General features: G+C 42.3%; 1 protein-coding gene across 8 annotated transcripts in view; it reads left to right on the forward strand.

Annotated features, from left to right (window-relative positions):
- ANKS1A (ankyrin repeat and sterile alpha motif domain containing 1A) overlaps window positions 1-15,076 on the forward strand; it is a 179,071-nt gene that overhangs the window by 87,698 nt on the left and 76,297 nt on the right. For all 8 annotated transcript variants that reach the window (XM_042986161.1, XM_042986160.1, XM_042986163.1 and 5 more), the window contains one exon: window positions 4,257-4,377. In XM_042986161.1, the coding sequence (XP_042842095.1) occupies window positions 4,257-4,377 (121 nt within the window). The remainder of the gene's footprint in view (window positions 1-4,256; window positions 4,378-15,076) is intronic.

A 15,076-nucleotide genomic window follows, 5' to 3' on the forward strand; every position in this document is an offset into this window, starting at 1 on the left:
AAAGAAGGTTATTTGAGGAGACTAGTCCACCTTTTTAAAAAAGAAATCTTATCGTGAGGCAAATAGTTGTACCTTCTCACGGGGTTAGTTATATGAAGAAAATCATATTTTCCATGATCTTTGATTTTCGGAATGTCCCTTTAATACTTGCCACCATTCAGAGACCATGTTTATTTAGCACTGATTCAAAGTATTATGTAATTTTGTTATTTTATAGCTCGTTCAATACCCTGTTGTTCTTTCATTTAAAAATCAGGTAATATAAACTAGTCAGTTAAGTCTCATTACTTTATCGCTAGAAGTCAGAGTTAACTTTTTTATTGTACTGCCACAGACCATCCCGTGAGACAGGTTCTTTTATCTAATACGAGCACATGGAACCAGAAGGATGGCTTTAGTTTCACAAAATGTATAAATACAAGGAAGCACTTTTAAGAATGTAAAAGTCAGTGTTGGAAATAGGGGAAGATTTTTATGCTAGGTATAAATTCTGTCCCTGTTTCTTTCTATCCCTTAATTACAAAATGCTTATTATCATGTTTCAAGTAAGAGGTCTCTAGAATTACAGCCTCTAGGGTAATAATACATTGCTAGAAGGTAGAAATGCATGGAACAAATCCCTGCATGTTTTTATATAGAGATTTGCTTCATTACTCTCTTTTTATAAGGGAAAACCTGGTAATATGGAGCATATTCAGTTGGGGCTAGGTCTCTATGAATGCCTTATGCCACCTCTTTAACAAGGACTTGGATTCAAATTCCTAATACCCAAGGATAAGAGCGAGACTCTTAAAGAAATATTAGATAACAAAGACTTTCTGTTCTCCCAGGGCTTTTTAGGGCATATAATTTGTCAATAACGGTGTCAAGAGATAGGGGGAGAAATCTCCATTTCTCTCCTGGGTGGGAGACTCTGAGATACTTCTAGGACTTGCTTCTGAATAGTCTGGAATTCTGGGTCAGTTGGACCACGGCAGTCAGAAGTTAGAAGACCATGAGAACCCTGACTTTGCTTGCTCAGTGATTTTAAGTACCTAAATACAGAGGTGATGTGATATGGGCCATTATCCTTGCGACGATCAAGGCAGATTCTGTTTGTCGTGTGAATGAATAGGTGTTCTCCAAAAGTGGACTCTAATCTTCACTATCTTTATTTCTTATACTGCCAAAACTTTATTACCCTACACCTCATATCCTAGGAGGCGCTGGCTCATCATAGTTTAGACTTCTATTTGGCAGACAATCTGCTTCAGTGTTTGTGTCCTGTTCCTGAGGCTCGTCACTGAGATGGCCCATAGAAACCTTGGAGGGAAGCTGAGTGTAGCTGGCTCCAGAAGAGCTTATCAGATTAACTACCAGGTCATGAAACTGGCTTCCAGAAATTAAACACATACACATGCACATGCACACACGCGTTGAGATGTTTTTGCCCCACCAAATGGGCTGCCAGCTGCATCAGACTGACCATGATCTTCTCTATGTTCAGATGTGTGAAACCTTCATGGGAAGTTGCAGCTGCTATGGTATCCCTTCCCAGAAAACTGCCCACACTCCGGCCGGTCATTCAGTTGGTCACAGTTAGGTGCTGACTGGTAGTAGCTTCTCTCTGCAGCAAAAATGTTGCTTTCCATGTAACAGAGAATACAGCTTTTTGGCTTTGATTTATTGCCAGCCCTAGAAGAAAGGGGAGAAAAGATTAAGGAATAATTGAGTAAAAAGCAGAATCTTTTCTGTTGATAATCAGTTACTGCCATATTCACTGTGACAATCCACTTCTTTTTTTTTTTTTTAATTTTTTTTTTAACGTTTATTTATTTTTGAGAGAGACAGAGCATGAACGGGGGAGGGTCAGAGAGAGAAAGGGAGACACAGAATCTGAAACAGGCTCCAGGCTCCGAGCTGTCAGCACAGAGCCCGACGTGGGGCTTGAACTCACGGACCGTGAGATCATGACCTGAGCCGAAGTCGGCCGCTCAACCGACTGAGCCACCCAGGCGCCCTGACAATCCACTTCTTGAGTGGGAGTTAGGAAGGCTCCAAGAAAAGCAGTCTATTGCTTTATTATGAGATTTTAATCCCACAGCTGGCAGGAGCCAGGACTAAGAGGAAGAGATCCCTGTAGAAGTTGTCTGGATGTGAGCAGGGGACTCTCACAAGATATCTGAAGGAAGGAAAGAGTTCTAAATTGGATGGAAAGTCCTCCTTCTCAGGAAAAATGAGACCATCTTGGTCCAGAACCAGGGGAAGTGAATTTTATGGTCCTGCCTCTGCTGCTTGCTCTCTGTATAACTTTGGGCAAGTCCCTAGACCTCTCTGGAAACTGGGTTTGGGCATCTGCAGAATGAAAGAGCTGGAGCTGGGTGCTCTCTAGCTGTGACTGTAATGGTTCGGGTCCCTCCCAGCTCTAGCACTTGCTGGGTTTTTGCTTCTGGTTGTCATGCCCGGGAGCAGGCACAGAGTGAACGTGGGTCCAGTGGGCCTGATTTTCCACATGGAAGTCATCAGCTGTCCTGCTTGAGAAGGAAGGATAGTATGGGCCGGGCATCCAAGCTGTCAACTACCTTTCAGAGAAGCATGCCTGCGGCTATATGAGTGCTCTCGCTGTGTCCAGAACACTTACAGTCTCAGCTTTCCAGGGCTCCAGCTCAGTGATAGCTGTGGGTGTGTAAACCTGAAGAACCCAAATTCCTGTCTGTAAAGCCTGTGGTATTAAGTTGACACTGTATGAACTGCTTAATGGTCCCTCTTTGTTCCCTTAATTGTGTTCCCAGGAAGAGGCAAAAGGAATTAAGCAATACAGGCAAATGGCTCATTGTAATGAAATAGCTTTTAGCTTACAGGTGGCTTTCAGTAAGTGGAGGTTCCTGCTGTGCCTAGCAGAATATCGGAAAGAGACTATCATTCTGCCTTTAGAGTGGCAGCCTTGTTAACAAGCAGGAGCCGCAGTCTCTTATTTAGTCTGAGGCTCCTGGAATCATTGATGTCTCATTAGGCCGTAACGCAGTGAGCTATATCTCCAAGAAGCAAAACCCTGATGAATCACAAACCTGGTTCATTTCCAGTGAGCTGTGGGACATGCCTGAAGGAGAGGCTTCTGCATGTGCCAAAGAGTCACATTCGTAGGGTACCGTTGTTTGTCAGGCAGACGTGGGAATCCCTCTGAACCCCTCTGTTCATAATGTATCACTTCTAGCCAAACTGCTCAAGGGGACATTTTGTGCTTTGCCTTGCTCTCACAGTAGCTGGTATGTGATTATTCTTAATTTGCCTACGAAACACATTGGATTCTTACGACAGATGAGGCAGAATTGTCCTCTAAATCGAGGATCTCCATTCCCTCTCTCAGTGTGACTGTAGCACTGGTGATGGTGTTTCTGGCTCGATGTGAGGAGGAAGTGTGGCTCCTTGGGTGCCATGACCAGCTGTGGCCACAAGGCCCTCAGCTGCCTAGACCCGCTTGGCAGGTGTAGGAGCCAGCGCTGGGCCAATTCTCTTAGCAGAGACGCTTGGCTGCCTGGGTCAGGGATTTCCCCATAGACGGAACTGCTTTTTCTGCACTGAAATTCATACTGCCTAGCCACTTGACTCTTTTCAGAACAGAGATGGGTGGAATTAGTTTAAACTTGTATTACCATAAATGCAGTAGGAAGCCGGCTTTTGAGAGAAACTTCCCCGTAACCCCCAGGACCTGTGGAGAAAGGCTCACAAAAATAGAGAAGGACCAATAGAGCACTTTGTTTCTAGTTTCTAGTAAGGGTCAGTCATTCAGGGTCAGTCAGAAGTCATTTGATTCCCTCCTGAGAAGGTGGGAAGGGTTCCAGCCTTGGGGTAGTATGTGTGCATATTAAGAAAGAATCGTGGAGAAAGGAGGCTTTTGTGATGCACCATAGCTAAAAACGGCTTGGAAGCTACTATCCACCCCAAAGAGACCATGCAGAATACTGTTATGATGGGAGAGGCAAGAGAAGGAAGGATCTTGGATTTTATTAATGGCTTTTTGAAGGATATAATGAGGTAAGGAAAGGGGAGTGTTTTAATCAAAGGCCATTGAGATTCGAGGTGCAGGTGCATATCCAGAAAAGCAGTTGTGGTTTCACGTGACACTGAGTTATTTACTTCTCTTCCCACCGCCCCCCCCCCCCCGCCCCTTCTTCCTCTCCGGTGAAAAAGGAGCCAGGGATCTTGAATTTGTTCAACATAATCTGCCTTGGTATTAGCCACCCACATGAGAAGTTCTGTGGTGTCTTCTCTCTTAGGTCTTGGCCATGAGACCCTGGATTCAGGGAAGTGCAGCCAGGGAAGAGGACGAGCATCCTTATGAGCTCTTGTTAACAGCAGAAACAAAGAAGCTGGTATCCGCGGATGGAAGACCAAAAGGTACACCCCCACCCCACCCCGCTCCCATCAGAGACAACCTTGAAAGGGTTTTTAAAGTTTGTGATCCTGAGTGGAAGGAGAGGATGATGTTCCTTGGGAGGAGGGAGCTGGGTGTCATAGCAGTTGGGGGTGGTGGGTGTTGATTATGAGCTTTCATTGTCAATGCCCTGTGTTAGGTAGAGTTGGCTCACCACCCTGCAGCACGCGAAGCAAGGAGGTGGTTAGGTCAGACCAGGTAAGAACCGTGGAAGGAGAAATGGCCCGCAGCATAACGGAGCTTGATTTGGGGTATCAAGTCATAAACCCTCAAGTTAAGGCTGTGGAAAAACAAGCCCAACAAGTCAGTCCCTTTGGGGGCAGGCTGACGGCACAGGCTCTGCTTTGAGTCCTGACCTCACAGTGAGACGCTCCTGGGGAGGGGCCCGTGATTGGCTGCCACCCGGTAACTAGAGTGCTCTGTCGCCTTGGCCTACTTTCATTGCCTCTGCAAAATTCCGTTTCCTCCGTGAGGGAGTGAGTGCCGCAGGACGGACAGCCAGGCAGACGATATAAACGCGGTCACGACAGGGGTGAGCGCACTGCTGGAGAGTGTGTGACAGCCTCGTTCTAAGGAAGAACAAGAAGGGGCAGTGCCATTCCCCCTGCAGTTGGAAGGAACTTCTGTGGCCTCTCCCAGCTCTTTATAGCTCTCAGGTACTAGGTCCTTCGTGGGGTATTATTTGTGCCTCCTTTCAATGCTAAGACAGTCACGCTTCCGGTAAGGATGGGGGTTGCGATGGTTTGTTTGGAACTGCCCTCTGCTGGGCCTGTCAGAGGGTAGGGGGTGGCAAAGAGGACATGTGCGTATGTGTATGACGTGGTAGACCTTGTTTTTAATGGTCCTGTTTAAGAGGTTTCTCTTCCAGCATGCAGACACTTTGTGGTCATTTTTATAGTGGTTGTTTTGTTTTGTTTTTTTATGGTTTCCATTTGGAGCTTTAAAAAAAAGAGTTATAATTTAAATACAATAAACTGCCCCTTTTGTGTACAGTTCCGTGAAGTCTGACAAATACAGTTATATAACTGCCACCACATTCAAGATACAGAATGGCTTTATCACACCAGAAACTCCCTTGTGTCCCTTTGTAGCCAGTCCCGCACCCCTCCCTTACCTCTGGCAACCACTACTTTTATGTCTGTTCCAAGAATTTTGCCTTTTCCAGAATGTCCTATAAATGGGAATCCTGCAGTATGTACCCTTTGAGTCAGGCCCCTTTCACTTAGCGTAATTTCACTCGAGATTCATCCGTGTTGTTGTGTGTACCAGTAACTTGTTACTTTTCATTCCCAAGTAGTATTCCATTGTATGGATGCACCACAGTTTATGCATTCTCTAGTTGAGAGGCATTTGGGTCATTTATAGTCCTTGGCGATTACAAATCAAACTACTATAAACATTTGCATACAAGTTTTTGTATGACTGTCGGTTTCATTTCTCTTGGGAAAACACTAGAAATGGAATTGCTGGGTCCTAGTTGAATTATGTGCTGCACTTGATAAGAAACTGCCACACCATGTTCCAGAGTGCTTATACTGTTTTGGTTTTCCATCGGAGTTACAGTTGCTAGGTCTCCTCCCAGCACTTAATATTGGTCAGGTTTTCAGAATTATAGTCCTTCTAATAGGATGCCTAGTGATATTTCATTATGGATCTAATTTGCATTCCCCTAATGACTCATGAAGTGAACACCTATTAATGTGATTATTTGCCATCCATATGGCTAATGAAGTGTCTGTTCAACTCTTGCTCATTAAAAAAAAGGGGGGTTGTTTGTGTTCTTATGGAGTGGTGAGAGTTCTTTGTATGTTTTGCATACTATTTATCAGATATATGATTTTCTCCTAGTCTGTGATTTCTCTCTTTATTCCCTTAACAGTGTCTTTTGAAGAGCAGAGGCTCTCATTTTTGATGAAGTTCAATGTGGATAAGTGGATAAGGTCACAACTATTTTCTCCTGTATTTTCTTCTAGAAATGTTGTAAGTTTAGGTATACGTTTAGATCTGTGACCCATTTTGAGTTAATTTTTGAATATGGTGTGCGGTATGCTTCAAAATTCATTTTTTTTGCACATAGATATCCAGTTATTTCAGCATGATGTGTTGAAGACCATCCTTGTTGCCTTTGTCATGTTGTTATTCTTGTTCAGAATTGTTTTAGATATTCTAGTTCCTCTTTCAGTACAAAAATTTAGAGTGAGCTGGTTCATTTCAACAAAACATCCTGCTGGATTTTTATTGGGGTTGTGCTGAATCTATATAACAATCTGGGGGAGCTATCTTAACTGTATTGAGTCTTCTAATCACATTGGTGGGTTTTTAATTAAAACAGATAGAGCAAGTGGAGTAGAGCACCAATGAGTTCTCAGCTGTTTAATAATAAATCATACTGAAATTAACCCTTAAAAAGCAAGTAATTAATGTAATGCTCTGTTTCAAACTGGTTCTCAAGGAAGCATTTTTAGTGTCGAGGAGGAAGGAGATTATAATTCTTTCTCTCTTTCAGAGGCTTGATCTGGACCCACTATAAGATAGCTGCTCAGCCTTTGGAAGGAAGAAAATGAGAAAGTCAGACAGACTTCATAAATGGGGACTGGTCTCCTTGGCTGACAAATGCAAGAATTTTCTTTTTTCTTTTCTTTTCTTTCTTTCTTTCTTTCTTTCTTTCTTTCTTTCTTTCTTTCTTTCTTTCTTTTTTTAAGTTTACGTATTTATTTGAGAGAGAGACAGTGAGAGTGGGGAGGTGCAGAGAGAAAAGGAGGGAGAGAGAGAATCCCAATCAAGCTCCACACTGCCACTGCAGAGCCCAACACGGGGCTCGAACTCTTGAAACCGTGAGCCAAAACCAAGAGCTGGACGCTCAACCACTCAACTGACTGAGACACCAAGGTGCCCCAAGTGCAGGAATTTTCTATCCCAACTCAAGAGAGATCTCTAGGTTAAGGAGGAAACTGCCACGGAGGACTTAAGACCTCCCATCTGCTCCTCCTTTGCTTTGGTTTCTTTTAGTTCTGCAATACTGGGCTAACTGTTAAAAGAGTGGGTGGTGCGGGAAGCAGATTTAATTGAACCACAGCCTGTGGGGTGTGCCTGCCCCCAGGCGAGCTGCTTGGATCACTCAAAGAGCTTTCAGACAAAGGAGTTGAGGCATTAAATATGAAAATGGGCTCTGCCAGTTTCTCTGTAGCCTGGAAGCAATGCTTGCTAAAGTTGGTAAATGTGAGGCAAGTCTGCAGATTAGATCATGGATTAATACATAGTCAGTCTTTTCTGCTTTTCCACTAAGGTCCTTATCTTAGGCAGCTTTTAGAAATTAATTCATCAGTTCTCAAAAGGCCATGCTAATGAGACTACCAGAGCTTTCAGCCCTCCTTACTATAATTCAAGAAACTACAGTATGAGGGATGGGATGGGAGATTGTTTACATTGCATTTTAAGAGTGTATTTGTATTAGCTCACAGGAAAAAAAATTCAAAAAATATAGAAGTGAATACAAGTAAAATGGTCAAGTCTTCTCACCTCTCGGCTACTCACAGTTGCTGGAGATGTCCACAGTTTGAAAGTGTAGTGTCAACTTAAGGTCCTTTGCTGTCTTTATTTAAAAAAAAAAAAAAAAAAAAAAAGTGACTATGTGAGATTGTTTTGTTTGTTTTTAACATAAAATGTATTTTACAAACTGTTTTGCACACTTACTTGTTTTTAATTTACCTTGTCTATGGATCATGGGTACAATTTTGTTTTAGTTCTTAAAAGATCTGCCTTACCTTATTCTTTTTTAATGGTTGTTAAATCTCCCACGGCTCATTTTTCCAGTCTCTAGTAGATGGATATTTATGTTGCTTCCAGTATTTCTCTGTTATAAATTAAGATGGTGTGGACATTCTATACACATATTCTTACATGCTTATAAGAGTATTTCTTTTTTTTTTTTTAATTTTTTTTTTTAATGTTTATTATTTTTGAGACAGAGAGAGACAGAGCATGAACAGGGGAGGGGCAGAGAGAGAGGGAGACACAGAATCGGAAGCAGGCTCCAGGCTCTGAGCCATCAGCCCAGAGCCCGACGCGGGGCTCGAACTCACGGACTGCAAGATCGTGACCTGAGCCGAAGTCGGATGCTTAACCGACTGAGCCACCCAGGCGCCCCTATAAGAGTATTTCTTAAAAGGCATTGATAGAAGGTAGAATTAGGCAGCCAGAGTGCAGGTACCTGTCTAGATCTAACTGGTGGAGCTGAATTGCCCTGCTTGATTGTTTATGAGCACACACTTTCCCATTCCTTTGCCAACTTGGGATATTAATACTCTTGAATGTTTTTCACCATGGTAAGCCAAAAAAGTGTCCTTTGTATTTGGCCTTTGTGTGATCTAGTGAAATTGAGCATCTTGTTCATTAGTGTTATATAGTCTGTGAGTGGCCTATCTTTTTTTTTTTTTTTTCTTATTTTTCTACTTAGAAATTAATTAACGGTACCAGAAACATTTCATATAAATACTGGTAATATCTGGCCAAAGTGATACTCAGGAGAAAGTTTATATTCTTCAATTTGTTATAAAAAAAAGAAAGACTAAAACTTAACCAAAAGAAAGTAACAGAGAGGAATAAAGATAAAAGCAGATAGTATACGTCACATACTTCATGGTATGTGTGTTACATTTCAGTTAGTTAAAGAAAAAAATAAAAGTAGAAATAAGGAAGTTTAAAAAAAAATAGACTTGACCATTACAATGAAAACTTTTTTTTTAAAGATCTCTGACAATTCTGATCAAGAAAAGAGGAAAAAAACACAACATGTAGGAATAGTATAAAGAACATATATAAGCACAGATTTAGAGATTTTTAAAATAATAAGAGAATTTATAGGAATAAATTTTTGTGGTTAGTTAGGTTGCTGCCATCCCCCTAGGATGAATTGTGTGGGACCCTTAACGGTCCGTCACAATGACTGGTTGAGGTGGGGTTTCCAGTAGCATTTAGTGCTTGATGACTAAGCATCTTGATGACAAGGTATGCATGGTAATCTGGTAGTTGCAGATTACCATTTATGTCTGTAGATACAACAAAAACTGACAGAAGTAGAAAGCAGCCAGTGAAGCAGAAAACTCATCCCTCTACAAAGGCACTAGGCCCAGATGGTTTTATGGTAGTTTTATGCAGCTAGGTATTCCTCTGTTATTTAAGTGATTTCCAACATAGAAGTCTTCTGAAATCCTTATTCAGGGCTAGCATAACTAGCAACGAGAGCATGTTTCCAGTTTCATGTGGCATAGTCATTTATTTCTCTTTAGCATTTAACTCTTTGCCCACTGGACACTCTGGACATACTGTTCTGAGAAACTGGACAACCTTCCAGGTTTGATAGCAAGTGGGAAAGTAGCCAAGAGCTCTAAAAATCATTGTTCTCTGTGGTGCTTTCTGCAGCATCCACTGATAGTGCTTAGGTCTAGGTGAAGTGGTTACTTAGCTTAGGACAGTGATGAATGATTATCTGAAGACAGTGATACATGTGGACTCTTTGGCACGCAGCTGCACTCTGAGGTTTTTTAGATGGAAGTAAGTCAATATTCCTGAGAGCCATGCGTTTAGATCTAAGTGAAGTTTGTGCATGAGCATGAAGACCTTAATCCTCTTGGAGGGGAGGAAAATGTTATTTTAGCTTCTCCCTCTACTCCCATGTCCCAAGCGCTGCCAGTTCCTGAGCCTTTAGAAAATTCATAGTATAAGCCTTGGCTTTTCCCTTTGCCAGCTTGGGATTCTCAGGTATGCTTCCATCTGTGTCCCATTTTTATATTTGGTTTAGTAAGACTTCAGGAAGAAGAGTAAGTTGGTACCTGTATTCAGTCCACCATCTTTACCTGGAAGTCCATGCTAGCTTTTCATGGTAGATTCCCAGGAGTAAGTTTGGATGCTTTTTCCAAATGCAAAATACGTATATATACATATTTATGTGTGTATGAGACAGTTTAATAATTAAGCCTTATCTTTAGCAGCTTCCTTGTCTCTCACCTTCTTCCATTAGAGGAGCTTCCGCCAAAAGCCCTACTGTTACAACTGCCTTGCTCTTATCAATTTCTATTTCTGAGTTGGAATAGTTTGCTTTTCTCTCCATTGCAAAACAAGTCCAAGCCTTGTGAGGTATATACATCTGTATTTTCTTCCATAAAATGTATTGACAGCCATTTATATACACATGTATATGTGAGGCATACGTAAAATACACGAAAGGGCAGAATATGTTAAATTTTTATAGATTGGTGTAATTTTGGAATTCAAGAGATCGATAAATTATGTTAGCGCAGGAGATCAGGAAGACTTTATGAAGGAAGTAGCATTTGAGCTAACCCCAAAATAGAGAATTCTATTTAGTAGGCAGAAGTAAGGAGGAAGGAGATGGTCTTCCAGCCAGAGGGAGTGGCATAAACAAGAGTAAAATGTTAGATGATAGAGCTCGTGTTTGGAGAATGGTAAGTAATCTAGTTTGGCTCAAACAAAGAACTGGTTGTGTAGAGTATTGGATCTCAAATGTCAGTCATTATTACAAAGATAGTGCAGTGTTGTTGAAGCTTTTCGAGTAAGATGGCAGGATTGAAGCCATGCTTTACATATGTATAATTGTGGAATCTTTGATTGCAGTTGGGAGAGACTAGAGGCAGGAATATCCTGAAGTCAAGAGACTTCAAGGAATCTCTTGAAGGAAATTAGGCTCCAAACTAATAGTACGAAGTGATAGGAAGGAAGGGTATGGATGGTGGAGGTATTGAGGAGGTAGAATTAACAGGACCTTACAATCAAATGTGGAAGAATCAGGAAGAGGGGGTATTCATGATGATTCTTAGGTGTTGAACCTGGTTATTTGGGGAAATATGGTGCACCTGACAGAAATAGGGGCTTGAGAAGGGACATGTTTGAAGGAAGATGTTAAGTTCAGTTTTGCATATGTTAAGGATATTAAAGATAATGAATATCGGGAAAGATACCTCATAAATAACTTAGAAATGTAGGTCTAGTGTTCAAGAGAGATAGAAAGATTAGAAATGCATATTCAGGGATCATCCAAGTTGAGGTGGTGGTTAACATAAAAGATAATCAGTTGCTGAGGGAAAAACTAGAGAGATTGAAGAAGTCAAGAATATAATTTATATTTAGAAGCACAAGGGTAAAGAAACATAGGAAGATAACCAGGATAATGCAGTGTCATAGAAGCCAATGTGAGGAAATTGAGAGAGTGAGAAGTGAATGTGAGGCAAACCCCAAAATAACTGTTGTTTAAATAAGACAGAAGTCCAGAGGTAAGAAGTCAAGGGCTAGCGTGACATTTCATGATGCTCAAGAAACCAGTCTCTTTCTGTCATCATGGTTCAAGATGACTATTCAAGTTCAAGCTGTCAGCATAGGAAGAAAGAAAAGGAGAGAACTTTAAAGATAGTTCTCAAAAGTTTCACTTTCTCTTAGAACCCGTTGGCCAGAATTTGGTCATGTGACTATACCTAACTACAAAGAAGATGGGAAATGTAGTCTTTAATGTAGGTGGTTTGACCCAATCCAAAAAACCCCATGACCAAGCAGGAAGGGGAGAGTGGGTACCAGGGATAACTGGTAAACTGTGTCACATGATAATAGAAAGAGCTAGAAGCAGTGAAGACTAGAAAAAGGCTTCAGCAGTTAGAAGGCTATTGGTGAAATTCAAGATGGGGAGATACTTCCCTGAGGTAGGTGGGAAGAGATCAAATTATCCCCAAGGTTTGACATGTGTGGTATTGAGAACAGGTAAGGAAGTTTGTCCGATCTAAGTCTTCTCAGGAAATTGATGTCATTACCCAAGAGTATAGGTGCTGTGGGAAAGATGACAGTCTAAAAAGAGTGGGAGAAATGAGGAATCAATCTTATGGTGATACCACAGTTTTCGAGAGATGAATAAAAGGGTAGCTAGGCTTGGTAGTAAACTTGGATTCTTGCTCTACCACTTACTGGTTGGTGACCTTGAGGAGTCATTTAACTTCTTTAAGCTTCATTTTCCCCATGTAAAGTAGGGATTCAAATTCTTACCCCATGGTTGTGAATATTAAAAAAGAAAGTGTTTAACAGCATGTCTAGCATAGAATAACTAGTACCTAATACACTGTAGCTATTGGAAGCCAGCTGAGGACTCAGTTGTTTCTTGAGTATTCAACAGGGCTCAACATTCCAGCAACTGGAGGAGAGAAAGCAAATGGTTGTGAATACCCAGTGCTGGAACTGGCAGAAGATCAAGGGAAATAGAGACAGCAAGTGTGCTGTTAAATTAGGCACGGTTAAGTATCATGGCTGGTTGGAAACTGATCCAAGCAGAGCTGGTGTATTAAATAGGGAAGTTTGAGGGGCCACAGAGAGGGGACAGACTCTTCAAGAGGAGTTTCAGGAAACGGGGGAGATGTCAGGTAATCAGGACCAAGTCAAAGTAGAATAGTCCGAGTCCCAAAGCTGGGCTGTACCTGTGGGTGCTGCAGTGAGTGGAGGTTCCTGACCTGAAAGTTTTTCCCCCGCTGTGGGGCACACATCACCCTGAACTGAACTTGTAGAACGACAGGACCTTCTCTGGCATTTGAGTTTTATTCTATCTAGAGTATAGGGCCACTTAGAAGAAACCAGTCTCCTTTGCAGAGTCGAGAGAAAGGAAACCAGCCTCTGGGTGCAGTGTTAGCATGAAGAGCAGTTCGGAAATGGTTGTAAATGAAAAATGATGATAATGATAGCTACCATTTAATGAATGCTTCTTATGGGTGGCCATGTGCTGAGTTCATCTACACTGATTAGGTCATTGTATATCTCATGACAAATCTTCCGGGTAGGGGCTATTTTTATCACTGTTTAATAGATGAGAAAGAAGTTTGGTGTTAGAGCTGGGTCTTAAGCCCCAGTCTAGCTGAATCCAAAAAGCCTGTTTAACCATGAGGTTAAATCATTTCATCCAGAGCTCTGCTGCTATTCACGTTCTTAGCATCATAGAACTAAAAGGGAACTTAATTCATCTAATCAGTGTCAAATCATACTAAATGTCAAAGCCCTAGACAATGCATTTACAGCCATTCATTTTTTAAAAAAAGACCCAGGGAGGGACTATAACTTGGACCTCCTGAATCCCAGTCCAGGTCTCTTTCTGTTTCTCTGATTGCCATGGACCAGAGAATGGATGCTAGGTCTACTTGTCTTATCGGATCATAGTCGCCAGCAAGTCCCTGCATAACCTAGTCGGCCCCTTCCTTCTGAGGAAAACACGGTGGCTCTCCAAAAGTAGCCAAGGACTTAGGAGTTCTCCTGGACACACCCAGTTCCTGGTGCTCACCATAGCCACTGGGCAATTGGAGGGTTCCAATCCTAACGGAAAAGAAGAAGGCACAACAGTCTGGGTAGCCAGAGTAACCTTCTTCTCTGTGTCCGAGGGTTGATTTGACTTACAAGTTCTCACACACGCTGCATTTTTTTGCCCTAATTTAAACAGACGGGGGTGGGAGGGGGGTGATTGAAAAATGTGTAAATGTTAAAATGTTATTGTTCAAAAGTCCTTGAGATCCCCCGTGGATCATCATAGTAATTAAAATGCAGCACAGAAGACCCCCTTGCTTCAGCGGCTCACAGGGTAAAAGGAAAATGAACACCCAGAATGAATAAAGATTGAAAGTTGAAGGGGCTGGGAATTAGCATGCTGCTGTGTGCTACTCAATAGAGCAGATGGCCTTGATATATGGGGAGAGTAAGGAAACAGCTGTCCCTGTGTCCTAGCCCCTTGTCTCTCTCCTAGAAGGGCAGGTTGTAGGGATGGCTGAAGGCAGTATGGGAGGAGGAGTGGAAGCTGTGTAGTTTTTTTGTTTTGTTTGTTTTTTGAAAGAGTGCGCGCATGCACACACGCGGGAACGAGCCAGGGAGGAGCAGAAAGAGAGGAAGAGAATGTTAAGCAAGCTCCACGCCCAGCGTGGAGCCCTACACAGGGCTCCATCTCATGACCGTGAGATCATGACCTGTGCTGAAATCGAGTTGGAGCCCAGGCGCCCCAGAAGCTGCGTAGTTCTAAGGTGGGAGCGCAGTGATTCCCGGTCAGGGAAAGCCTCAGGCCTGAGGATTCTCTTCTGCGAGTCTGAAAGTCTGTGAGTGCCCAGGCACCGAGGTTCCTGTCTCTGCTTTTTCTAATGTATTTCCACTAAACTTTAAGCCTATCAAGACCTTACTTCTCCTTCAACGCCCTGCTCAAAAGCTACGTCTTCTGAGAATCCTTCTGGCTGAAAGCAATCACACTTTCCTTTCTGCTCACTGTGCATTTGGTTTATGTATCTATTAATTTTCATCTGGAATTCGTCACTTGTGCATATGCTAGTTTCTTTGGATAGCTGGTAAGCCCGTTGAGCACACTCAGTGTCTTCATCTTTTTTATCTCTTGGGTGGCCCCTGAAGACAAACATTTTGCATGTGCTTATTGATGGAGTGGGTGGTTACAGCCACAGTTCTGGGGCCTGTATCTCACTTCAGCCCTTCTTGCTCTATTACCTTCTGTCCCTTCCTTCTGCTGTCGAGAGTTGTAAGGATGATGAAGGCAATGGATGTTTGTATGTGTCACGTACGCTGTCTTTGGTGAGCTTTTGCACAAACCTACGAGGAACAGACAAGTTATTGGTCTCGTCCGTGAGCAAA

Source organism: Panthera tigris, chromosome B2, assembly GCF_018350195.1.
Source record: "Panthera tigris isolate Pti1 chromosome B2, P.tigris_Pti1_mat1.1, whole genome shotgun sequence".
NCBI lineage: Eukaryota > Metazoa > Chordata > Mammalia > Carnivora > Felidae > Panthera > Panthera tigris.